Source organism: Diadema setosum, chromosome 14 (genome assembly GCF_964275005.1).
Source record: "Diadema setosum chromosome 14, eeDiaSeto1, whole genome shotgun sequence".
Classification (NCBI taxonomy): Eukaryota; Metazoa; Echinodermata; class Echinoidea; order Diadematoida; family Diadematidae; genus Diadema; species Diadema setosum.
In genome coordinates, this window is record NC_092698.1 from 12,836,959 (window position 1) to 12,864,868 (window position 27,910).

Below are 27,910 nucleotides of genomic sequence, written 5' to 3' on the forward strand. Positions count from 1 at the left end.
CTGTGACGTTGGCATGGCCCCTTGTACTAAGGTCGAGCTCCCTCTCATCTCGACTGCAACTACGAAGCTGTGAAAATGGCAAACTCTGATAAACTCTTTCTTGGCTTTGATTTCAGCACACAAACGGTAAGTTTATTTACAAGTCTAAAAGGTAGTCTACTCGTTTTATCTGACAGGGACAGAGCATAACGCCTAGTTACAGCTGAAACAATCACAATCGCTCTGCAGTTTTCCTTCGTGTCGTGTTTCGTTGCGTGTAGGCCTATCTACAGGTACTATTATTTCCATGACCACTTCCAAGCCAAATTCCATTGAATTCTATGCAGTAAGGACTAAGGTGCAATCCGTCGACTTCCCTATCTTTAGTTTCAGGACCAACACCAAAGCTTACTTAAAGCCAAAGTTTGAATTCCGTACACAGAGGATGAAATTTCGGCTAAAAATAACATCACTTAATAATTCACAGACCCCTGGAAATTACGAATTCAGCCAACTTATGTCAATTGTTCGCTCCAGTTTTTAGAAAATATGCTTCAAACATACCCCTCTAAAAAAGTTGTCTTTTTGCGCCGTGCAAAATCGCATTGTATTACCGGACACAATTTTCGCAATGAAATAATCGACATCTTTCGCACCTAGTCCTTGCACCAGAATCTCAATTTATCCCACAAATCACCGTACACATTCTCGCCGAGCGGATGACAAAGAAAATATCAGCAAATGAGGTTAAAATTTCGTATGTTACGCCTACGGTAAAATGTCTGTCTTGAACATTTCGAACAGTTGCACGCAATGCCAATTGTGAGAAATCGACAACTGCTGGGCCCCATTTCATAAAAGATGCTAGGATTGCAACTCTTGCTGGAGTGGCAACTTCCAATAGCAACAGCCAATCAGGAAGCTATATTCTTGTTGTTACCGTGGCAATTGACATTCCAGCAAGAGTTGTTATCATATCAACTTTTTATGAAATGGGTCCCAGGTTAGACTCTACTTCTAGTTTACGTGCTTTGTCTATGGGAGCTGCACGTGCAGGTGACGAGTTGTGGGCCCCTTAGCGCACAACTATTCCGCATCGTTCACGTTTGAGGACAATAGAATACAAATTTGCGATATCGATCAGTGAACTTTTGGTTCTATTGGCATTTTCAGCATTTTTCCTGAACATATGTGAGTGGGATTTCATAGAATTTCAGTCGTGAATTGTGATTCAAACATGCATAAATATTAACTATGACGAGGTGCGGGTCACTCAACTATAAATTTGAGGTAAAATGTGAATTTCTTAGTGTTTTTACATTTTTATGTTGCGTTTTTTTTTTTTGCGATTTCGGTCCACACAAAGTTCTGTGAGGCTAATCTACAAAGTCTCGCGCGTATATAACTATAGAATGTCATTAGTACACAAAAATTTGCGTGTCCGGTAATACATGTATGGTTGGACCTACTACTCATCGACCGCCTAATGTTTACTTGCTTGATAAGAATATTTAACACTGAAATTCACGTAAAAAACCTGACCTACGTGATTGAGAAAATCCAGCACTATCAAATGCCGTTGTTCCCTTTTCGATTCGAAGTTTCAGTGCAAAAATATCGCCGTCGAACTTGCGTGGCCTCGTTTCAGCTCCCCGCGGTAAAGCTCCTTATTGAGATCGACCGCTGTTTTTGCACTGACAATGCACGCAAACCGAGTTGTATTGAACACCGTGTTGTACGAAGCTTTTTAGAAACTTCCATGAATGAATATTTTCACCGAATCGTAATGTAATGTCTATAGACATTACATTACGATTCGGTGAAAATATTCATTCGAAATTTTGTCCTTGATTAAAACCATTTTATATGAACAGTGAATTTTCGCGTTTTCCCACACCATCCTCATCTGCAGTCAAAGCCAATCCATTTTTATGTGCTCTGCGCGCAGTGAAGTGCGTACTAAGCGTTCTGTGCGCCAATGTATACGCGGTCGGTTTCAAAAAGGGTGGTCGATATGTAGTAGGGCTACCATACCATGGTGTCTGGTGACATCATGCTTGCCTATACTAAGTATTTTATAGACTAACTAGACTCTATACACAGCCCAGTCGCTGTAAGTAATAGACCTAAAATTTATATTTAGGTGATCCGAGTGGATCACCTTCTGTATCTGTACTGATTCTTTGTTTTTCTTCTTCTTCTTTATTTCTCGGCAAAAGTTGTGCAGAGGTTAGCTCAGAAAGTGCATTGCCTATCATTGTCAAACTTATACCATATTTATTATGTATCGTGTCCCAAAGACAACAGATCTATAATGTGATCAGTTGACCGTGACGTCACTATGACGTCATTATATGAAAACACATTTTCACTCCTATCTCATTAATGGAATGGAATTTTTCAATGAAATTTACGTCACATATAGTTCAAGTTAAGCTGATTCTATTCATGTTGTCAAAATTTATCTATACCCTTAAAACGTGCGTGTACGCGCGCATTGAAATATTTGTATGCTCCAATCGAGCTCAAAATTTTTTTGCACACGTTTCAGACCATTTGGAGCATTTTTTGAAAAATTGAAAAAATTGGACGGACGCGTACGCGCGCGCGCATATACGTACACACAGATCATATGCAATAGAAATTTCCCGTTTTTCACTTTGATCGGATGTCTGAAATGTCAAGGAATATTTCTACCAAGTTTCAAGTCAATCCGACTCAATACGACGTCATACGGGCCCGTCAAAGTTGAAATTCCGCGCGCGCGTCAATGGCGATATACAGTGCAACTATGCCAAAAAACCGCCAATCTTAAATCCGATTTTACTCGTCAGGATGGATGGTGACCCCCCATTTTCTTTACATATTTTGAAAGCTGATGAGTTGTACATGTCATTTCATGGGTTGGCGATACTGAAAAAATGATTAAAAGATATCAAATTTCTTAATAAAGTAAAAAAAGTAAATTTTCAAAATGACGTTATCAAATTTCAAGTTCACTCGAGCGTATCTCACTTATCCTTTGCCGATTTTCACCTAAATTTCAGTATGTTGTAGCTTATTTAATGATCTCTCATTAATGTAATAACACAATTTTGATTGCATGACGGTATCACCTCGTAAAAATGGATTGAAAGTAACCTTGTCAAATTTGACCAGTTTACGTGTTATCTCTATGGGAGTGCAGTTTTTCTGGAAATGAAAATTGACATGACTATCCTTATCGAGCACTAGCTCACTTATGCTTTGGTGAATTTCTCCCAGATTTTAATATGTTGTAGCTGAGACTTTGGGCTATCGTAAGTGTACCCTTTGTTTTTTGATGTCGGGATCACGTCAAAAAACTTGCTTCAAATTAAAGCTTATCTTCGATGTATTGAAATATTTCTTTCTTTCTGTAACTTTCTTTGCAAAAACTCAAGAAAAACATACCCTATCACCACCATATTTTGCACATGTTTAGTTCATGTCACGTACATTATGTCATAAGATAACAACTACTTGATCAGATGCCATCTTGGGTATGTAAATTAGGGTCAAAGGTCATAAATGTTTCATCCTGTATCTTGGTAAATACATGTCCTATCTTTGCCATATTTTGCACACGCAAAGACCATGTTACAAGAATCATTTCACAAAATAACCACTTTTTGCTCAGATGCCATCTTGTCTGTGCAAAGTGGGGTCGAAGGTCATATGTACTTCTTTCTTTATCTTCGTTATGAAGTGTTATCTCTATGGGAGGGAATTTTTCTAGATGTGAAAATTGACATGATTGTCTTTATCGAGCACTAGCTCTCTTACCTTTCCGTGAATTTCTCCCAGATTTTAATATGTTGTAGCTGAGACTGCGCGCTATCGCAAGTGTGCCCTTTCTTTTTCATACGGTGTCGGGATCACGTCAAAAAATGTGGTTGAAATTAAAACTTATCTTCGATGTATTGAGGTATTTCTTTCTTTCTGCAACTTTCTTTGCAATAACTAAAAAAGAACATATCCTATCACCCCCATATTTTGTACATGTTAAGTTCATGTCACGTACATTATTTCATAAATAAACAACTACTTGATCGGACACCATCTTGGGTATGTAAATTAGGGTCAAAGGTCATAAATGTTTCATCCTGTATCTTGGTAAATACATGTCCTATCTTCCCATATTTTGCACACGCAAAGACCATGTTCCAAGAATCATTTAAAAAAATAACCACTTTTTGCTCAGATGCCATCTTGTCTGTGCAAAATGGGGTTAAAGGTCAAATATGCTTCATTCTGTATCTTCGTTAGTGTATACGGAATTCGGTACCAAAGATGGCAGGTCTGACTCCCTTTTCTAAATGAGACTCCAAACATCACATGGCCAATGTCCCCTCAACACAGATGAAACCTGCAATGGTCATGTCTATTGGGATCAGGACTCAAATCATTGATTTCCCAATAGATCGGATCACCTAATTTGTCAGTGTTGACAAATTCCGAGTCTAGTGAAATGTAGCTATTCGTTTGGTCTATATCTACTGCAGTAGTGTACAAAAGCCTCCCAAAACACTGGATTTTTTTTTTTATTGTTGCTAATACTGAGCACTACCCTACCAAATTAATTTTATCATGCAAATTAATAAATCACTGATGTTACAACTTACAAGTTTAAAACAATTGTTATGCTATGATTTAATTGAGTGGTCCATTCTATTTGCTATATGTTCCATATGTTTTGTATGGTATTGATAGTGCTTGTAGCATTTCCTTGCTTAAAAAAAAAAAAAAGTTTAAAAATGCCACTGAACATTTACGGTAATGTTTGCATCACACCAATAAATATCAAGAAAGAATAATTTGCTCTCAGTGTGTATGTTTCTTAAACTGTGAGAATGGCGCCTTCCACTTGGCTCAACTTTCAAAATTTGACTTTGCTGAATACCACAGTGTGCACTTCTCAATGGTCTACAACCACCTATTGGTTTACCAGTTAGCATCTTAGAGTACTGTATTGCCTCAGTCTGTTTTCTTGAATGTTAGTACTGTATCTGGTATTTGTTTGTGTGAGTGCATGTGTGTTTAGGCCTAGGGACCAGTGTGATAATTTGTCCTGTCAGTGTAACCCATGATACATGTTGTATTGCCCGGGAGTGTCTACTGCTGAAATATCTAGAATTAATCTTCTCTTCTTTGTACGTAGGCTAAAGCTATAGCAATCAATGATGCCCTAGAAGTAGTTGCAGAAACAAGTGTCAGTTTTGACCATGATCTTCCTGAGTTTCGGTAAGTAGATCTTGAAAATTCATGACAAATTTTGTTTTTGTAAAAGATTAAAAATGCAAATACAAATCTTATAAAACCTCGAGGTAACATTTTGAACCTGTACATTTGTTATGTGATAGATTTAGAAATTTTGTGGATTTAATGTGGCTTTACACAGGCCCCTACACATCTAAAAGTGATATTGATATGCACCATAAGAAAACATTTACAGTTTACCGGTATACAGAGTTTGATCAAGCATCACTGCTCTTAGCAGTAGTGGTACAGTACTGTACGTACTTCCTGAATGCACTGTGTAGTTGTCTTTTGGATCATTTGTCAATGAAAATGCTATTACCTGTGCTTTGGAATGACTCAAATCTAGAGCCTATTTGGCTGATAAGCCACCTTCACAGCGACTAACACAATTTCCTGAGGTTTAATTTTTATGCCTCCGCCACGAAGTGGTGCCGGAGGCATTATGTTTTCGGGTTGTCTGTCCGTCCGTCCTTCCGTCCGTCCGTCTGTAATGAATTTTGTGGACAGCGTAACTAAAAAACCTTTAGAGGTATCCTAATGAAACTTGGCATGTATGTGTATTAGGGGGTGAAGTTGTGCCTATCAACTTTTGGGTGCACATGCTCAAGGTCAAAGGTCAAAAGGTCAAGGTCAAATGCTTAAAATTTCACTATTTCCCCCATATCTATGCAATGCCTGAAGATATTTTCTTTAAACTTAGTGTATACATGTATTACCCAATTAAGATTCTCTGGTGAAAGTTTGGGTCATGAGGTCAAAGGTTAAGGGTCAAAAGGTCAAGTAAAAATGTTGAAATTTCACTTTTTTCTTGGTACCTTGGAAATTGTTCAAGGTATCCTCATGGAACATAGTATATAAGCATGTACTAAAGGGCCGTGGTTATCTAGGGAATTTGGGGTTCATGGGGTCAAAGGTCAGGGGTCAAAGGTCAAGGGCAATACTTCAAAATTTTACTATTTCCCTTATGTATGCAATGCCAGCAGGATCATTATATTACAACTTGGTGTATGCAATGTATAACCCAATAGAGATTCTCTGGGATTTTTTTTTTTTTTGCCAAGAAGGTCAAAGGTCAAAAGGTCAAAGATCAAGTGAAAGTGCTGAACTTACTTCTTTCTCCATATCTCGAAAGTGGCTCAAGTTATCTTGAAACTTAGTACGTAATATGTATGTTCTGCCTGACAGTGATTCTCTTATAAATCTTAGGGTCAAAGGCCAGATGAAAATGATAACAATTTACTGTTCAATACAGAAATTGCACTTTTTCTCCATACCTTGAAAATTACTCAATGCATAAACTTATGAAAGGGTCAAAGTCAAGTTAAAGTTCTTAAATCCCCAAATACATGCTCTCCTATTCATCCAATTAAACATAGGTCAAGGAAGGTGAACATTCAACACATTTGTGACAAACATGTCATTTCAATATTTTGCCAATTTTGTGCAAATGCAATCACACATTGTCCACATGTACTATAGACCTATTAGAAGAATCATGCATTATGGCGGAGGCATACCAGTCGCCATAGCAACATTTCTAGTTTTATTCATATTTGTATTTGTATTTCTTTTTTTTTTTACATTGACTCTGAATGTGTCATAACAGAACAGAAGGTGGAGTGCATATCCAGGCTGACCAACTCACTGTGTCCTCTCCCACCATAATGTGGGTGAAAGCCATGGACGTACTTCTTGACAGATTAAAGGCAGTTAATCTGGACTTCAGCAGGGTGGCTGCTCTGTCAGGAACAGGCCAAGTATGTAATCCTTTATGAAAAAGATGCAGCTTTGCCTACATTCAGTGAAATGTTAATAAGTGTATTGTGCCAGCTACATGTAGGTTGCAACTCAGATCACTCATGTTTTAAGAATTTAAAGTATAGTTTGTCACACCTCTAATCTGGCTTCTTTACATTCTGCCCTTTGCATGCATGTAATTGTGGCCTTTCTCCAGACTGATGTTATGATTGATACTATAGCAGTGATATTCTTCACAGTTACAGTTCAGTAGACATGTCTAACATACATGTAATTGAAGGGGGGGGGGGGGGTGTGCAACAGGCAGATCAGATTGGGGACCTAGGGTCTATCATGACCCATGGTGGGATGCATCTCTGGCTAAACTTTTCTTATAATTATACATGTGTTGTATTATAATCTTCCATTTCTCTTCCACAGCAACATGGAAGTGTTTATTGGAAACTTGACTCACAGTCTGTCCTGAATAATCTACAGTCAGACAAAACTCTGCATGAGCAGTTACAGGTATGTCATCAACCCAGTAATAAGTGCAATGTTGACAGCATAATTTGTTCAACACTTTGTTCAGTTTGAAGAACTACATGTAGCTTCTGGGGCCGTATTCTGAGGGCTTATTAAGTGTCTGATTAGCACTTAATTACCGAATTGGTATTCTGAGAGCTTAATTAAGTAGGGGGTCTATTAAATACCATGACAACAAGCGTTTTGGCGGGAAAGTCTTACGCGCTTGCGCGTATTGACGCGCGTGCACTTCTGAGAGGACTTAATCACAGAGTTAATTACAAATCGATATTCTGCGCATGTGATTAAGTATGAAAGTTAATGGAAAACTTAATGATACCAAAGAGTGTCATTAACTACTCCGATATCACGCATTACAGTGTTTTTCCTCGTCCAAAACGATGCTTACCATCTTCGGTAACCGAGGAGCGGTTGAGTCTTGTCATGGTATCCATAGAATTCAGAGAAAAAAAGAAATATAGGCGATCTTCGAGGAATTTTGTAATTTTATGTGAGCTCTTCGCATGGGTAGGTGAAGGGTTTTAATAAAAGACCGGAGTGTGCGCACGGAGCTCTTGCGTTGTGATTACAGGGGGTGTGTGGAGGAGCGCGCATTGAGGGCATATTTGCACGCGTGAACATCATGTTGGCTTCTAACAACGTGTCTGATTGGATGGAATAACAATTAGATGGGAGGAACCTAAGATAATCATAGGGGACTTAATCATACCTTAATTACGTCCTCAGAATACCGATTTAGCCCATGATTAAGGGCCTATTAACTTATCAACTTAATTACAAAGTTAATTACAGACTTAATTACAGCCTCAGAATACCACCCCTGGTGAATATATTGTTTTTAAAGTACAAGATTGGCCTATGTATCTTGCAGGAGAGTGCCCCTAAAGTCAGACCATTCTCCACGAGTGTCATGTTGGTTGTAGCAAGTATCATTAATATATTTCAATAAATTGTTGCATGATTTCAGTAGTTAATATGGAAAATATGTCCTAAAGACAATCACTCAAATTATGATCGAGGGCAATATTATGCAAATAATGAATGTTCATGAGCGTAATGGAGAGAATATTTCATGAGGTGAAAGATGAAACGATCCATTCGAGGTTGTGCCTCGTTAAATGAATCAATAATTTCATCTTTCACCGAATTCATCCATTGCCCTAATGAAAAACATGTATTATATGCTTTTTATAACACCTAAAAAATAGATCCTTGTCATTTGATGTATTATAAATTTAGAAACAAGAGAGAATGGGAGATCTGAGATAGAGAGAGTGCTCACTGAGCACTATATGCTAGCGAGCTGTCTGTTGAATATACTTGATTGCATGCACACTGCAAACACAAGCATTTTTAGCTCACCTGAGCCAAAGGCTCAAGTGAGTTATTGCGATCGCCCTTCGTCCGGCGTCCGTCGTGCGTCGTCCGTCGTGCGTCGTCCGTCGTGCGTAAACTCTTTACATTTTCATCTTCTTCTTGAAAACCCCAAGACCGATTTCCATCAAACTTGGCAGGTAGCATCCCTAGGGGGTTAGGAACTCAATTTGTTAAAATGGGCACCATGCCCCACCCAGGGGGCCCCCAGGGGGGCCCAAACCCCCAAAAATTAAGGAATCTGTAAAAATCTTCTTCTCTAGAACCAGAAGTGATAGAGCTAAGTTAATACTATGAGTTAGTACATTGATGACTGTAGTTTCAAGTTTGTTCATGGCAGAATCAGGGGTGCCCCCCTTGGGACCCAGGGGAGGGGGGTGGGGAGGGGTCCTAATGGGGCCTAAATTGTACATTTTCATCTTCTTCTTGAGAACCCCATGACCCATTTTCTCCAAACTTGGCAGGTAGCATCCCTAGGGGGTTAGGATCTCAATCTGTTCAAATGGGCACCATGCCCCACCCAGGGGGCCCCCAGGGGGCCCCAAACCCCCAAAATGAAGAAATCTTTAAAAATCTTCTCTAGAATCAGAAGTTATAGAGCTAAGATAATACTATGAGTGAGTACATTAATGACTGTAGTTTCAAGTTTGTTCATAGCAGATCCAGGGGTGCCCCTCTTGGGGGTGGGGGGGGGGGGGGGAAGGTCCGAATGGGGGCCTGAATTGTACATTTTCATCTTCTTCCTGAAAACCTCATGATGGATTTTTGTCAAACTTGGCAGGTAGCATCCCTAGGGGGTCAGGATCTCAATTTATCAAAATGGGCACCATGCCCCACCCAGGGGGCCCCAGGGGGCCCCAGGGGGCCCTAATCTCCCCAAATTAAGGAATCTTAAAAAAATTTGGGCCCTTTTTTTTATTGTACATTTTCATCTTCTACTTGAGAATGCCTGGTCAAATTTTAGTAGAGCTGTGAATAATTTAGATTAGTGACTGCGTGAAAGGTGAACTTGCGATACTCAGGTGAGCACTAGACCCGCGGGTCTCTTGTTTGTATGTAGTATGCCTGGCTCTCGGCATACGTGCAATGGAGCAAATTGCGTGGATCCAAGACTGCACACTAAATGGAGCCACAATTGCACGAATTATGACATATTAGTAAAATGAGACAAATGATCAGTATAAAGCAACCGACCAAATGACAAGGATCTACATGTATTTAGGTGTTAAATGTTGCATTTTATATTGAAGCTTACACTGTGTGTAATATATGTGCTACCATTCCGAGTCACACTAATACCAAAGTACTTGTCTTGCAGTGTGTCAGTCATCATCCTGGCTTAATCTCTTTCCATCTAAAAGTAGAATGTGTCAGGCTTTTCATGCTCCAGTAAATCACATGTTGATCACATGCAGGAAAATGTGAATAAAGGAGCATGGTTATATGGTTAGTGCTTTCTGCTTCTATATCACAGAATTCTTTTGCAGTCACCAACTCTCCCATCTGGATGGACTCCAGCACCAGTGCACAGTGTAAGAACCTTGAAGAAAAACTTGGAGGCCCTCAGAATGTAGCCACCATTACTGGGTCCAGGGCATATGAGGTAATGATGATATGGGCTAGAGAATGCAATGACTGAGGTGTATTAAGAATTTGTGCAATCACAAATCCTCATGGAATTACATGCTCTTTCATATTTCATAAGAGGTTGTTCAATATCTCACCAAAAAATGATAAAAACCTGAAATTAAGTCTCAACCAAAACTATACGAGCTTGCTTGCTTTACAAATGATAATGATGATAATGATAATAATAATAATGATAATAATAATAATGATAATAATAATAATAATAATAATAATAATAATAATAATAATGATAATAATAATAATGATAATAATAATAATAATAATAATAATAATAATAATAATAATAATAATAATAATAATGATAATAATGGTGGCTATACTTGCACAGGGTGCAGGTCCACTTTTTTTTTCAATGCTCATGGCGTTTCAAAAAATAAAAAGAAATATATATCATACATGTTCAAACATGAAAACACAGAAGAAAATGACAAGCAACAAACAACCACATACCAGATAAAGAATGCAATCGTTCCGAACATTATAGATTGCAGTTATAGTCCTCAGTGTGAGGGGAACAGATACGTTTTAAGTTTGGATCTAAATATTTTGTAGATGACAGTTGCCTCATCTGAATAGGTAGCTGATTCTACAATTCTGGTCCTATAACGGAGAAAGCCAATCAACCCATCCATGTTTTCCTCTGGAATTTTGGAGTAACAACAAATCAGATGGTGAACGTAGACTTCGTGTCGAATTGTATTTGGGAATAGAGTAGGTATACTGGGAAAAGGGTATAAACCAAATGATGAACTAATAACAAGATCTTTAAAATGATTTTTTTTTTTTTTACTACAGGAAGCCGATATAAGGAACGGATGATTGGTGATATGGAATAAAACTTAGTATAGTAAAAGGTAACAACCGGGCGGCAGAATTTTGCAACCATTGAAGTTTTGTGACATCTTTTTTTGGAAGATTGCACAACAGCGAATTCGAAAAACCCAACCGAGAAGAAGGCAAAGCATGATTAAGCATATCAGCCATGGGCGTAAATCCCCCTGAAATAGAGGGGGGGGGGGGGATGGCCTGTACAATCATCCCCCTCCCCCAAATTTGAGAAAAAAATGGAGGAAGCAGAAATGTGATTGTATCAATTTTGGCATATTGCATGACGTTCGTACGCCTGCCTTCAGACAAGTAACAGAGCTGAACAGTATTCTATCTTGTAGGATAATGTATACATAATTTTCTCAATTTTCTTAATTTTCTTAATTTTCTATCAACATAACGATGATGACTCTGATGACTCAGTCAGGATACATCTATGGGCATACCCAGGGATAGTCAGGGGGTTGAATCTATCGGGGGGAGGGGGGGGGGCAAAGACGGAAAATGTTGGGGCAGACAAATCATTTGTCCCCCAAGCAATTCCCAAGATGAGGACAAATCTCAAACCTTCTTTATGGAAAAATGAATTGCAATCATAAACATGCAAAAGCTCTGCTACAGGGTCCCTTTCAATAGACTTTGTACACTGTTGAGATTGACGTATTTCCTTATATTTTATCAAAGAGTGTGCAGCAGATCTTTCACTTACAAAAGCTTCCTCATATGCAGAGGCGTCGATTGGGGGTGGGGTGGTTTCCCTCAGAAAAGTTATAGGGCACAAACATATCATTTTGCTCCTCCTCGTAACTCCCGAGATGTGGATATGTTCTTATTTTTTTGATAGAAAACTGTCTAAATATTTCACCCAAAGATGGCTGAATTTCAATTCTGAAAATACAAAATCTCCCTCACGTAAGAGGGGGATAGGTCTAACCCCTTCCATACCCTCCCCGTTCAGGCCTTTCTACTTAATACACTTTAGATTGACAGATTTTAAATGTTTCATCTCAAGTGTGCACCAGGTCTGTCACTTCAGTTACAAAAAAAGCACACAGAAGATCCACCTTGGATGGGAGGGGATATCTTTTTTCAATCAACCCTTTCCCTACTTTGTTTCCCATTAAAAATTTAAATACACTTTGGGAATTGACAGCTTTCCGAATTTTCCATCAGAATTTTTCATTTGTATTTGTATTCTAAGAATGCAAAAGCCCACTCGTATGCAGGGACGTCGATCCTGGAGGACTTGGGGGGGGGGGGGGCAGACATGTCATTTTGTCCTCCAATAATTTTTGAAATGATGAAAATTTTCTTGCGTTTTATTCAAATATCTTATCCAAAGTGTGCACCAGATTGCTGAATTTCAATTCAATAAAATGCAAAATCTCTTGTTCTTGGGAGTGGGAAATTATGCTTGGGAAAGGCAAATTGATCAATAATAATCTACATCTAAATATTCTGCTACCGTAAACAAGTGGGACTATTTCAAGTCGATAAAACAAGCAAAAACATGCATCATTTACAACATCAAAATGCAAAAAGTTCTCACCGTGGGAGGGGAACATCCCCCTCCCACACCCTCCCCTCCTTTGCTCGCTCCGCTAGCTCGGGTTCTGTCGCTTTCATGATATTAAATGTAAAAGTTAATACAAGAAGTTTATCAAATCATACAATTTTATAGGCAAAATTGTTCAATAATAATCTACATCAAAATGTACTGCTACCTTAAACATTTGGGACTGTTTCAAGTCGATAAAACACGGCAATAAAAAAAAAGAGAAAATACTTCAAATTGCACCATTTACAACATCAAAATGCAAAAAGTTCTCACCATGGGAGGGGACCCCCCCCCCCCTCACTCGCTTCGCTCCCTCGAATCTAACCGCTCCCCCTAATGATCATATCCTGGCTACGTAAGTGATAGCCCCACTATTTAGTAGGCCTTCACAGTGATGTCGCACAGGCGGAGCAAGAGCTGAGATACCACGATTTAGTCATTCAGTTATCTATGAATATTTCTTTTGCTTACTTGTTTTTTTTTATAGGAAAAAAATCCAAAATTTCACCAAAAGTGTGCACCAGATCGCTGAATTTCAGGTCTGAAAATACAAAATCTTCCCCCCTCCCACACCCTCCCTTGCACAGATATCCCAACTCCAAGTCCCTCCCCCACCCACCATCATTCAAACGGAATGATGCCCCTGGGATGATTGCTTTATTGACTTACAAGAAAAAATACAATAGCTACAGGAAAATATGTATTCTAATTATTACATAATTTTATGACATAAAAGGAATGTTACCATTTTATTGAATTTATTTGGGCATTATTTAGAGCTGTGCTACGTTTTTTAAAGGGTGGGGGGGGGGGGTCAAAATTGCCTTTCAGTCAAGAAGAAAGAAAATCAAAAGACTAGAGAAACAACAACAAAAAAGTCTTCATACTTTTAAGATGTGACTTTCCACCGAAAGTCGGCTGACAAGCAAAAAACAAACAAAAACAAGATCAAAAAGACTGTTTAGCACGCCACTTCCCTCCCACTTTATATTTCATGCAAAAGAGTGGGACATTCGATCCCTGTAAAGTGTGTGTGGGGGGGGGGGGGGAGGCACCAAGCTTCTCCCCCCCCCCCCCCCCAGAAAAAAAGGCTGTGCCGGTCCGGTTATGGGCTTGTAATCGTGGTAATGGTGACTATCGGCAATCACATCCCCCCCCCCCCCTTACGGATTTACGCCTTCGATATCAGCTGCAGATTTTGACCAAAAAATAAATCTTATAAAACTTAAATTACCCAACTCATATCTAACATTCCGCTGAACTTGAGTTATATGACTTCGAAATTAGATTCCCCCCCCCCTTACGGATTTACGCCTTCGATATCAGCTGCAGATTTTGACCAAAAAATAAATCTTATGAAACTTAAATTACCCAACTCATATCTAACATTCCGCTCAACTTGAGTTATATGACTTCGAAATTAGATTTCGTGATCAACTATCACACCTAAGTTACCAGCTGTTTTTGATGAAGTATACAAGTGCTACAGACAGGACCGATATGGACAAAACATCATTAATGATCAACTTTCCTTAACATATAATTCTTTTAACCAACATATGTGTATATATAACAACTCGAGATTTATCATCATTCAGTTTAAGGCCACTGGATGTAAGCCAGATTCTTCAGGTCCTACCAACATGCTTCAAGTTTTGCAATGGCCGATGACAGTGAAGACACAGCAGTTATCCAGGGGGTAGTTCTCCGGGAGGTAGTTATCCAGGGGGTAGTTTACCAGTGGGTAGTTATCCGGTGGGTAGTTGTCCTACGGGGAATTGCCCTAGGGGGTGATTGCCCTAAGAGGGTAGTTGTGGGGGGGGGGGGGGTACTTGCCCTAGGGTGTAATTGCCCTGGAGGTTAATTGCCCTAGGAGGGTAGTTGTCTGGGTGGTAGTTGCCCTAAGGGGGAATAACCCTGGGGGGTAATTATCCTTGTGGTGGTCATCCGGAGGGTAGTTGCCCAGGGGGTAAGTGCCCGGATACGGTATTAAACTGCTAGGTTTTCTTGAAAGTGATAGAACCAGCTGAGATTTGGTATGGTTTCTTCTATTTGCAGTCATAACACTACTACATGTATACAAACACCTCTTTAATCTTACAAGCATGTGAAATGTTTCAAAGTTTAACACAACTGCATCTCTTCTCTCTCTCTCTCTCTCTCTCTCTGTCTACAACTTCAGAGATTTACAGGTAATCAGATTGCAAAAATTTACCAGTCCCAGCCACTCGACTATGAGAATTCAGAGGTGAGGTACGAGTAGTCAGTACCATATTTGGTGTTTTCCAGTTACATGTAAATGGGTGCGTTTGAGCACTCTCCTAAAGCCAAACAAACCATATCGAACCAGTACCAGAGGAGCGCTCTAACGCTCCTAAAGTGTACCATACTGAACCAAACAGAACCGAGCCAAAAGTGGACTACTTCCCGATGTACTCCAAAAGGGTACCAAAAGCATACCAAAAGTTTGCATGCGCATCGCATGCACAGACATCATAATGCAGAGAGTTCATACTCTTTGTTTGGGACATCTGTAAGTAGTTTGAGTGTGCCAGGTGAATGACTCTGTTGCTACAAAATGTGTGACTCCCTTTAAAAATAACTCACGAGGTACGCTTTCTCCACAGAGCGCTCGAATGCTCCAAAGCTGGCAAAGTACGGTACAGTTCACTTTGGTTCAGTTCGCTTTGGTTTGTTGTGAGCGCTCGAACGTACTCATTGTTTCATCATTTTAGCCATCCATTAGTGTGTTTTCATCAGCATTGTTTTGACATTGGAATGTGCCTCAAACTGCCACTTTTGCAAAAACTGTTGTATGACAAGCATTTGTGTAGCACTGAAACGTGTTACAAGAAATCAATCGATAAACTCGGGCACTGTTTTATGCAATTATTCCATAATTCACAATATTTCGTGATGACCTCGTATTTCCATCATTTTAATCTTGAAGCCATTTGGCATGCTGCAGATGCTCAATACGATTCCAAATAGGTATGTAGTACAAGTGTACAACACTCAATAAAAGTCGAAGTGTTTATATGCCAGAAATGTCTCAAGGAGATACACTTGATACTGCAGGTATTAATTTCAGGAACCTGAATTGCATGTCTGAAGTAATAGTGTGATAATGTTTCTACAGTGGACACCCATTATAACGAAGTCCTCGGGACCGGCAGTTTTCTTTCGTTATATTACTATAACTGAACAAATTAACGTAAAAAAAAAAAGAGCAGATGAGTTTGCGATGTGGATTTTTATTTCGTGGTAACCGGAATATGGTTATAACGGGATTGCACTGTAGTAAGAATATCATATTTTTCACAATTTTATGAGTTTGAATGGCAATGTCTTTTTTGTTTGTATTCTGCTAGTTACTTATTTGTCAATGAATCCTTGATTCTATCTGCAGCGCATCTCGCTTGTTAGCAGTTTTGTTGCCTCACTTTTGCTTGGTGATTACGCTGCCATTGATAATAGTGATGGTATGTATGCTATCCATGTATTCACTTCACCCTTGTGTAGTGTTTGTGTGGGTTTTTTTTTCTCCTAACTCAAAAGTTATTGTATCGATATCTTCCCATTTGCATGGATTCACTAAATGACTCAATAAGCTGATATTATGTAATATTACTGATGGCATATATAATGAGAAAATGTGCAAAAACTTGTGTCAACAGTTGTGATGCATGAATTCTCGCTATCGCCAGTGATGTAAAAAACTCCTGCGCACGCTGAAGAGCTCTGTCACAGGTGCACTGTGGAATTCCTCGGTCCCTTGTGCGCTTCCGGTTGTTTCACGCGAGTCGCAGTTCCCATACGATTCAATGGAGTTCTTTGTCTGCTTTTCCCTTGTTAGCCCTTTTTTTCTTGGCTATAATTCAGCTTAAAAGAGTTGAAAGTGTCTAAGCTTTACTGATTTGCGGTCACTAGAGTCATGGTTCACTACTGCAAGGCTTCAATGTGCCGTTCACATGATGGAAAGCAAAGAAATCTTCAACAAAAAATACCTCTTTATAAAGACAGAGCGTGATGTAAGTGCATGTTTAGCCAAAACTGGGGCAAGTTTGTCCCATGAGCTATCCCATAATGCATCTAAAACGCTGCTCTGCGCACGGCACCTACGTATTGGCGATACCCTCAATTACCAGTGCATGCTCTAACCTCTTTGAAAGCCTTTCTTGAAATTGGGTTTTCTTACCATTCTACCTCACATCACTTACGTTGTATCAGCAAAACCTTTGATGTTTGAATTTTGGTATGTGGTAACTTGCTCTGCAGTTGATCAATTGCTACATTGTAAATTCTAATCTTGTGTTCATCCTGTAGGATCAGGAATGAATCTGCTGGACATCAGCTCCAAAAGCTGGTCTCAGGCTGCCCTTGATGCGTGTGCGCCAAACCTGGCAGATAAGCTAGGACAACCTGTACCTTCATTCACAAACCTGGTGAGGTTGACTGACTTTCAAATTCACTCAAAAATATGTGTTTACCCCTCCTGCGTGTATTATGCACACATTTTTTTTTTTTTTTTTGGACAATGCTTCTTCATTTGTCCAGTCACTGTTTGATAAGAAGAACCACAACTTTTACAGGGTCATAATCTATGACATAAATGAATTGACTGAATTTCATTGATAAGATAAAATCAAAGATTCTGTCAAGATGCCACCCAGCCAAATGTTGTCCAGACTTTTCACCAGTTTTGGGTATGGAGGCACTGTATGAGGCAGGAGCCATCCCCACAAGCCGCAAGCAATGAAGACCTTGTGAATATGGACTACATGCATGGCCATTCCCAAGATTTCAGAATATGTTCAACATTCAGGGGAAACACACAGGCAAGGAAAGTATGTATGTGTGTGTGTGGGGGGGGGGGGGGGCATGGGGGAGCATGGGAAATAAACGGGTTTGTAGCCATAGTATCACCATGTAGCGTAATTCAAAAAAAGAAGAGCAATAGTACTAAAAAAAAATAAAAAAAAAACACCCAAGCAATAACACTAGCAAAGGCATATTAACTGTATATTATGCAAACAAAAAAGGGGGTGTTTTAACACCCTGAACACACCCCCTCCCTTCAGTATGTGTATGGCAGTGGGTATAATCATTAAGCTATGGTTTAGTTGTTTTATTCATGGATGTGAGAGTTTTTTGAGATGTCCTATTCAACATTGATTGTGATGGTCTGGGTGCAGTGAATTTTGAAGGCAAAACAAGGTATTAATACATTTGACTAATTCAAGATGACATACTATTTTATTGTTCATTCTCTTTCTTAGGGTAGCATATCCAACTACTTTGTAGACAGGTTTGGCTTTTCACCTGACTGTGCAGTGATTGCTTTTACTGGAGACAATCCAGGTCAGTTTGAATCTGCAGCATTTCACAACTTTTGTTTTTTCTAAAGCTATATTGCTTTTAGTGTATACTACAATATCTATGCTACACCTTTGCTACAAATAGTTTTCATTACAAATTTCTTAATACATGAAATGTGATGTATGTTTGCATACCTATTTGTACATACTTGTATTGGCTAGGTACTACTGGTAATCAGTTTAATTCCTAAAGATTTAATTTGTTTACATTCATTTCAGCAGGTAGACTAATCTCCCCCTCCATCAGATAGTAGCCTACAGTAGAAAAATCATGTCATGAAATGATTACTGTTTGTATGATGTGCCCTGACATTTCTTTGGGTTATGGAATGCATGTTATAGGAGTTAGCCACTTATTTATTGTAAATGTTTATAGTAATGATGACAGTGATGGCAATGGTTGATAGACTAGTAATAATAATGAGAATATTATAATTGCAACAGTGGTTTGACAGTACTATTGTAGCCGTTATCATTATTACCACAATCACCATCATTAGGATTGTTATCATTATTATCTGGGGGGCATTTCATGAAGGAACTTGTCGGATAAAATGTCCGACAAGTCAATTATATCCGACAAGTTCAGAGAAATCAGCCAATCAGACTAAAGAATTTCTCAAAACTTGTCGGATATAATTGACTTGTCAGATATTTTATCCGATAAGTTCCTTCATGAAATGCCGCCCAGTAGTAGTAGTAGTAGTAGCAGCAGCAGCAGTAGCAGCAACAGCAGCAACAGCAACAGCAACAACAGCAACAGCAGCAGCAGCAGCAGCAGCAGTAGTAGCAGCAGCAGCAGTAGCAGTAGTAATAGTAATATTAGTGCCACCATTGTTAACAGTAGGCCTACAGGAATCATAGAGACAATTCCTCTGGACAATGATGTGCAGATCCAAAGACAATTGGTTTCCCTATTTTGTTGATATCATCTATGTCATCTATGATCAAGCTGATAGAATGATAATTCACTTCTGCTTTAAAGGCAGAAAAGACCTAACACCATTTATATGAAGCATTTGTTCAGACAAACACTAAGTCTTTTTATTGGTGTTAATACAGTATTGGCATGTCTGTTTATTGCACCATGTGTATCTATAATTTTGTATTCCTTTCTTGGATAGCATCTCTTGCTGGTATGAGGCTGCAAGGAGGTGATGTAGCTGTCAGCCTGGGGACAAGTGACACCCTCTTCTTGTGGCTGGCCACTCCTAAGCCTGCCTTAGAGGGCCACATCTTTGTCAACCCTGTCGATAATAGTGCCTACATGGCCCTGCTTTGGTTAGTGTCAGCATGTATTGAAAGCCGTGGATATCTCTGAACCTGAAATGATTGTCAATAAGGATTTGTACAAGACATAATCTATTGTTCAAAAAAGGTTTCACTCAAACATGATCACTCGATATTCTTTGTTTTACATAGAAATGAGGGATATGAATACAATCATGGTATCTGTTTTGAGGAAAACTAGGGAAATATTGTCTGGAATGGCCAGCCAGTATGATGAACCCAACCCATTTCATTCAAAACTACATGCTTTGTCACTGCTGTTTGTGGAGTGCTTGGAGAAACAGAGATGAATATCATTTATGATGACGAGCATTGCAGTGCACTTTTTTCTTAAATATAAGACATCGTAATATGTTTGACTTTGCAGGATTTTATCATAATTTTGGGAAATGTCACAATAGTTATCAGCCATAGTTCATGTAATATGGACCCAGACAATGGTGGCAGTCTCTATGTGAGAGGCAATGGTGCAATAATTGGTCCGTCATACCCATGCTTATCCCTGTGGTACGAAAAAGAGTAGAAATCAGTATTTTGCTGCCGTTTTCAAATACATTCAAAAAGTACCACTAACTGAACAAGCACTCAAGTAAAGGGAAGTGTTTTGCAACCAATAGAAGACCTGATTTTAACAACAACAACAAAAAAGAAATGACAAAAATGTCCTGAATAGTTTGTTTTACTGCACTATAGACATGACAAAATATGAAAGAACATGTTTAGCCAGACTTTTTACTTTTCTTGGCAGTTTCAAAAATGGTTCTTTGACGAGAGAAAAGATTCGAGACGCCTGCAGCAATGGCTCTTGGGACACATTCAACCAGCAACTCCTCAGCACACCTTTGGGCAACAATGGCAACATAGGTAGGGATGGTTTGGTTAGCTTTTAGCTTGGTTTTTTCATGCCAGGAAACACATTGATGCATTGGAAAAAGTTCAGAGGAAGGCTGTGCGAATGATCTTGCACCAAAGGTGGCAAGAAATGCCATATGAGGTGTGGAATGTGGGGTGGACGGTGTGATTGTTATTGTCCGTTACCATTGTGAATGAGACCACCTGTTGGGCTCATTGTGATGCTAAATTTAGCTGGAAAATAGCGAGGTTTATTCAAAGGCATGATTGGCAGTGACGCGAGTTCATGACTGGTTTAGGAATTAAGCCCAACAGGTTGTCTCATTCACAATGGTAACGGACAATAACAATCACACCGTCCACCCCACATTCCACACATTGTGAATGCTACTGATTCTATGGCAAGCCGAACTGTCGCTGGTTTTGGTATCTCTGAGAGTGCAAAATGATCAAATTTTGAAATTTGCAAGGGTTGACAAAAATGGTCCTGAAATCAGAAAGCATTAACTAAAATTAAAGAATGTGGTGTCATTCTATTGAAAAAAAAAGGCCTTTCCAATTGTATGCATAATAATGACATATTTGCAACAATATTGGTGAAATTAAAGATCTTAGGTGTTCCGTTTTTTGGGGGGCCACCCTGTATAGGGCCTACAGGGTATATGTTGCCCTCCTCATCCTTTTTATTTTTTTCCTGTACCACCGCATGTTAATACACTGTAACTGCTACGTGCTATTTTATGTACAGATTTTTACATAGTTGATTGGGTATGGGGTAAAAAACTTGCAGGTCATGGTAATTAACTGTACCTTTTCTTGCCTTAGGCAACCCTGTTTGTCATGTCAAGATCTAGGCCTGTTTTTATACCCCCGCCAAACGAAGTTAGAAGGGGGTATATAGGAATCAGCGGACGGTCGGGCGGACGGTCGGGCGGTCGGTCGGGCGGTCGGTCCGTTGCAAATCTTGCGTCGCGAACTACTTCCTCAGTTTTCAACCGATTCCCATAAAACTTGGCACAGATGTGTGCCTTGGGTTGTAGATGTGCAAGACGTATTTTTTGACAGTACCTAAAAGTACGTTGCCATGGTAACGGCATATTATGGGCAAAAATGGGTACAAATCTTGCGTCGCGAACTCCTCCCACAGTTTTTGATCAATTTTTATGAAATTAGGTACAGATGTTCATCTGAATATGTTAATGTGCAAGACACATATTTCCGCAGTGGCAAAAAGTGCATTGCCATGGTAACGGCATGTTATTGGTAAAATATAGGGCAAAATGCTTCATGGCAAAAGTGCTTCATCAGTGTTCTTCCAATTCTCATGGAATTCATATTGAATGTTTGTCTTAGGATATAGGTCAGCATGACACATTTCTTGACAGTGACAAAAAGTATGTTGTCATGGTAACAGCTCACAAATTATGAGCCAAAATGATGGAAAATTTTGTGTTGCAAACTACTTCCTCAGTTTTTGCCCAATTTCCATGAAACTTGGTACAGATGTGTGCCTTTGGTTGTAGATGTGCAAGACGCATTTTTTGACAGTACCCGAAAGTACGTTGCCATGGTAACGGCATATTAATGGCAGAAGATCAAGGAAAGATCTTGCGGATTTAACTACTTCCTCAGTTTTTTGACCAAAGCTTATGAAATGTGGCACACACCTTGATCTTGGTGGGAAGATGTGGAAGACATATTTTTCGGACGTGTCGGAAGCTGCGTTGCCATGGTAATGGCATATAAATGGCAGAAGATCAAGGAAAGATCTTGCGGATTGAACTACTTCCTCTGTATTCGACTGAAGCTCATGAAATGTGACACACACATTGGTCTTGGTGGGAAGATGTGCAAGACATATTTTTTGGACGTGTCGGAAGCTGCGTTGCCATGGTAACGGCATATTAATGGTGGAAGATCAAGGAAAGATCTTGTGGATTGAACTACTTCCTCAGTTTTTGACAAAAGCTTATGAAATGTGGCACACACAATAGTCTTGGTGGAAAGATGTGGAAGACATATTTTTTGGACGTGTCGGAAGCTGCGTTGCCATGGTAACGGCATTTAAATGGCAGAAGATCAAGGAAAGATCTTGCAGATTGAACTACTTCCTCTGTATTCGACTGAAGCTCATGAAATGTGGCACACACATTGGTCTTGGAGCGAAGAAGTGCAACGCATATTTTTCGATGTGTCAGAAACTGTGTTGCAATGGTGACAACATTTTAATAGCAATAAATCTGGAAAAACCCTTGCAGATTGAACTACTTCCATCGTGACATCAAATTATTGCAGTAAATCTTGGAACCTGTCGTCACGGGGCGGGGGTATTAATCACCTTCAGTGATATTTCTAGTTTTCATTTGTGCTTTGTTGCTATGTTATGATTTATTTTATTATTTGTCATGCTGAATCAAATTTGTTTTGTGTCTGTCTAGGTAGAAATGTCTGAAATGCCGAATAGATAATATGATAATAATAATGGTTATAATAATAATAAGTTTTATAATATAGTTTTATTTTAACAGTGCAAGTTGTACCAGGAAAAAAAAAAAAAGACAATGTCTAAGGTTCACCACTGAAGATTGTCAAAACCATAGCCATTGTTGGTATTCATGTTTTGCAGGGATTTATTTCCATGTTAAAGAGATCACCCCATCAGCGGTTGGAGAACATCGCCTTAATGCAGACAATCAGTCTGTTGTGACATTTGACCCAGCCACAGAGGTCAGGGCTGTAATTGAAGGTCAATGCCTAGCCAAGAGGTTACATGCTGAGCAGTTAGGTTATAATATTGGTATGTATTCAAGTGTCTGCTTTGATGACTTTAATTATTTCATAGTGAAGTATTGATGATATCTGGAAAACAACAACAACAACAGCAACAAAATCCATGTACAATCACATCACTTTGAGCCTTGTTCCATATTAGCATGTAGTATGTTGAGAGTCCAAAGTGGTGGGCACAACACTCATGAGAGGGGAGCACAACACCAATCTCTCATGAGGTGATGATCGAAGGTGACAAGCACCACCAAACAGGAATTAATGGGAAAACAAACAAACAAACAAACAATCCAAAAGCTTCACAGCCAGAAAAGAGGACTTGGCCCTATTGGTGTTGGTCTCAACACATGACATACATTGTAGCAGAATATACTCTATCATACATTCATCCACATGTTGAAGTTGTGCATGAAAAACAGTGTTGTTGCACCGTTTGCAAGACTAAGGCAGTATTAGATAAAGTTTATGTATATTGTGATTTCATTATATGTATGTGGGAAAACACAAAACCAGATGTCTCCCAGCTTTAATACCTTATTTCTATGAACTTGCATTTGTACAACCTTTCCATTATGATTTTAGCTACTTGAAACATCTTTCAAGTATAATTTTGTTAAGATGAAATGACTTCAGAGAGAAAGTTATTTCAGTAAAAATTTTACTAGTCTCACAGGAAATCTGTTCAAATTCCAGATGGAGACTCACGAGTTCTGGTCACTGGTGGAGCATCTGCCAATACTGCTATCCTGCAGGTCCTTTCTGATGTCTTCAATGCTCCTGTTTATGTTCAGGATGTTGCCAATTCTGCCTGTTTGGGATGTGCATACAGAGCCAAGCATGGTGAGGTTATGAAATGAATATAATATTTCTGTGTACAACCCATGCCGTGGCTCAGTGTTCTATCCCTCATCTAAAACTCCACTCCTCTTTCACAAAACAGTCTTCCCCTAACGATATATTTGACAGATCAATGACACCCATCTATCTGTTTATATATTATGTATTACATTGTACATGTATCTTCTTGCTTGTTTCATACTCTTCCTCTTACTGCAGGCTGGCTTGGCGACAAAGCATCCTTCCAGGATGTTGTGAGGGCTGCATCAGACTACAAACTAGCAGCAAGACCGCAGGGAGAAGCTCCCAAGGTATAAAACATTAAATGCAGTAGGTTCCACCTCTACATTCTCATTAGTATACAAATGATGTACACTACGGAGTGGATCAGTGAAAACTGAATAAGCAAGTTTAACTTTGGAACACTGTTTAAACCCACGAGCACAGTTAGTGGGTTTTAGACCGTTTCCGAAGTTAACCAAGGGCATTTCATTCTCACTGATCCATGAAATAGGCCTGTGCATCAGTTGGTTTATAAAATGGGCCCGTAAATTCAAGAAATTCCACCTTTTTCCCCCATCATGAGTCCGCTACACCTACAATACCACACAAGGCTTTGGCCATGCGTTTGAATTTTACCGGACGCATGATTCAGTGTGGATCAAAAAAATCAGTGCATGATAAATGACCAATCAGATTACAGAGATTTTAAAGCCCATTTTATAATTTAAACTAGTGAATGATTGTCACTAAAAATTGCGACCTTTCTTTCAAAGCACAGTGATGTATTATTGTGAGCTAGTGAGCCTGATTGTCTCAGACAGTTCATGTCAATCAATGTAATTATTCATAGAATAATCACACCCTCCCCCCCCCCCCCGAAAAAAAAAAAGTGCAAGGTGTAATCCACCTAAGCAAACCACCGACTCATAGTGTAAAGTTTGATGTCTTTTTTCAATTTTTTTTTAATGAGGTTATTTCTAATACTGCAAATTTATAAATATGTGTGAAATTTAAACATGTGAACATGTAAATCTGCTACAAAAAAAAAAATCATGCAATAAAAGTTGTAAACTGATCTAAAATGGAATGGTGCCAAGAATTTCCTCTTTCAATCAAATATGGCTACTGCAGATGAAAAAGAAAAAAGAAAAAAAGAAAGAAATTGATAGACAACTGGTTCAAGATTTTATTTTACATTGGAAAGCATTCACACTTTAACATAAATATGATTCATTTTCAAGCATGTCATTCAGGTGTGAAATATATAAAGAATATTTGATTATAACTCAAAATGTATTTATTTCATATTCTTACAGGTCTACAATGCATTGCTAGATCGTTATAAACATCTGGAATCAACAATATCGCAGTAGAGGCCATGCAGCATCCAACTTCATACATTCACTGTTTGCAGAATGTGACGTAGTGTAAGGCTCTTTTACTATTGCATGTACTGTCAACCTCAAAGTCAAATCCAAAGGGACAGGAAAAAATCCTTTGACTTCTGTGAGTTATTACGTACACAATAGAATATTCAGGGAAGAATTTTTCTTCAACTCAGCCAATTTTTTACCTCGGCCAAGTCCAATATTTAGGGGAGGTTGACTGTATTTTATCTACATTGTATGCATTTACACTTGTATGGTTTATTTCATCAACACACATGTGCAAAGGTATTCATGTACAAAGTGTGTCGACTTGAAAAATATACATGAAAGATGAGTGTCAAAATATCATGAGAAAAGAAAATTGATAAGAAATATGGCAGTGGTTAAAGTGAATGATAAATGTGTTCAAAGGAACTATTTACGATGGTTGGTTCATGTGAAGGTTAAGGTTAACCTTGAAGTTACAAGCTTTCAGAGGTTGACTGTATTTTATCTACATTGTATGCATTTACACTTGTATGGTTTATTTCATCAACACACATGTGCAAAGGTATTCATGTACAAAGTGTGTCGACAAGAAAAATATACATGAAAGATGAGTGTCAAAATATCATAAGAAAAGAAAATCGATAAGAAATATGGCAGTGGTTAAAGTGAATGATAAATGTGTTCAAAGGAACTATTTACGATGGTTGGTTCATGTGAAGGTTAAGGTTAACCTTGAAGTTACAAGCTTTCAGGGTATAAATGCATTATTTAATATGCAATTCCCCCAAAGATTGAATACTGCCTTTTGTTAAAGGGAATGCCTTTTGGAACTTTTGTTATGGTTTATTCCATGCAAGTGGCTTTGACTATGTGAACTAAATAAGTCATATTAAAATACATTCCCTTAAATATGGATCATATGCAGGTAGCTCTGTTATTGATCTGCAAGAGTAAAGTTTTTCTGGAAATATGTAATTCATATAGAAAATGCATAAATATACACATATAGATGTATAGCAAACAAACACAAGAATGGTGTAGATACTGGGGGACTGTAGAAAAGTGGTTGGCAAATAAATTAAATGAACTACTTGAAATTGAATACTGTATAATAAAAATGGTGCTTCCATTTTCTTTGAGAAAAAAAAAGAAAGAAATAAACAGTAAATTGATACTTTGGCACAAATTCCTCGCATCCACCAGATCGTTTTTGAGCAGTGAAGAACAAAAATTGTGCTTCGTACTAGAGTGGCTCATGAGTTTGTATTCTCATCTTCTGTATCCATACACTGATTATTTCTGGTTGTGTAACAACAGGCATTGATGAGCTCCTTTAGAATCACTGGTTATCAACTGGAACAATTTTTTAATGTGCATTTGATAGTGTACTAAAAATTAATCCTTGTTATGAATTTCATAGTAACAGATTAAAAAAAAAACAACTGATAAACCCTTGAATGTTTTGATATTTATATTTAGAAAGCCCATCATTGAAGTATTAAATATGGACACAATTTCTAAACATTTGATTAAAATGTCCTGATGCATGTACATTTATTGTCAAAGAAAAACTATGCAACTAACGATCAAACAATAGAAAAATCACTGTCTTGTAATCATCATTATGGATTCTTGGTATCGCCAATACCTAGGTGCCGTGCCCAGAGCAGCATTTTAGATGCATTATGGGATAGCTTGTGGGACAAACTTGCCCCGGTTTTGGCTGCACATGCACTCAGATCACACTCTGTCTTCATCCAGAGGTATTTTTTGTTGAAGATTTCTTCGCTTTCTATCATGTGACCAGCACATTGAAGCCTTTGCAGTAGTGCACCACAACCCTAGTGACCGCAAATCAGTAAGACTTAGAAACTTTCAGCTCTCTATAACTGCATTATAGCCGAGAAAAAAGGGGTAACAACAGAAAAGCAGACAAATAACTCCATTGAATCGTACAGGAACTGCAACTCGTGTGAGACAATCGGAAGCGAACAAGGGCACTGAGGAATCCCACAGTGCATCTGTGACAGAGCTCTTCAGCGTGTGCAGAAGTTTTCTGTGCATTGGCGATACCGAGAATTGTGATTGTAATCTTCATTTGAGTCTCGGAGTGTTCAGACACTTCAGTGTCATCATGTTCTGAAAGAGAAAGGAAATTGACCAACCTGAGCAAAGGTCAGGTTTACTTACAACTTTCTAATTTTTCTGGGGAATCTCCTAACATGAAAACAATTAAAAAAAAAAAACATATTAAAGACCCTGTCTTTCAGACACATAAATTTTATTCATAATGAATCTGCAGTCATTATGTAATGGCAGTAATACTGCAGAAATGACATGGTGGCATTCAGTTTTTACTAATGAAGAAATAAATATGAATACACGTGCATACGTATGTTTGTGAATAATGAATAAAGGAGAATAAGATCTTGCAA

At 38.6% G+C, this 27,910-nt stretch overlaps 2 protein-coding genes across 2 annotated transcripts in view; one reads left to right on the plus strand and one right to left on the minus strand.

Moving 5' to 3' along the window:
* The window catches only part of LOC140237689 (ferrochelatase, mitochondrial-like), a 73,247-nt gene extending 62,964 nt beyond the window's left edge, over positions 1-10,283 (minus strand). Inside the window, exon 1 of the mRNA XM_072317616.1 lies at positions 10,216-10,283. Within this exon, the coding sequence (XP_072173717.1) occupies positions 10,216-10,249 (34 nt within the window). The 5' untranslated portion in view covers positions 10,250-10,283. The remainder of the gene's footprint in view (positions 1-10,215) is intronic.
* On the plus strand, positions 1-27,910 carry LOC140237688 (xylulose kinase-like). Its single transcript, XM_072317615.1, has 15 exons — positions 1-126; positions 5,159-5,241; positions 6,866-7,016; positions 7,438-7,524; positions 10,391-10,519; positions 15,135-15,200; positions 16,362-16,434; positions 17,279-17,397; positions 18,232-18,313; positions 19,455-19,611; positions 20,369-20,484; positions 23,099-23,269; positions 23,953-24,099; positions 24,316-24,407; positions 25,416-27,910. Exons 1-15 carry the CDS (start codon positions 76-78, stop codon positions 25,470-25,472), a joined length of 1,581 nt encoding a protein of 526 aa, XP_072173716.1. The 5' UTR covers positions 1-75; the 3' UTR covers positions 25,473-27,910.

Excerpts from the sequence above, each read along its gene's own strand:
- LOC140237688 (XM_072317615.1), top strand. The coding sequence starts at position 76 with ATGGCAAACTCTGATAAACTCTTTCTTGGCTTTGATTTCAGCACACAA. Across the intron at positions 15,201-16,361 it reads TCGACTATGAGAATTCAGAG|CGCATCTCGCTTGTTAGCAG; the intron begins GTGAGGTACGAG and ends TTCTATCTGCAG. Across the intron at positions 24,408-25,415 it reads CGCAGGGAGAAGCTCCCAAG|GTCTACAATGCATTGCTAGA; the intron begins GTATAAAACATT and ends ATATTCTTACAG.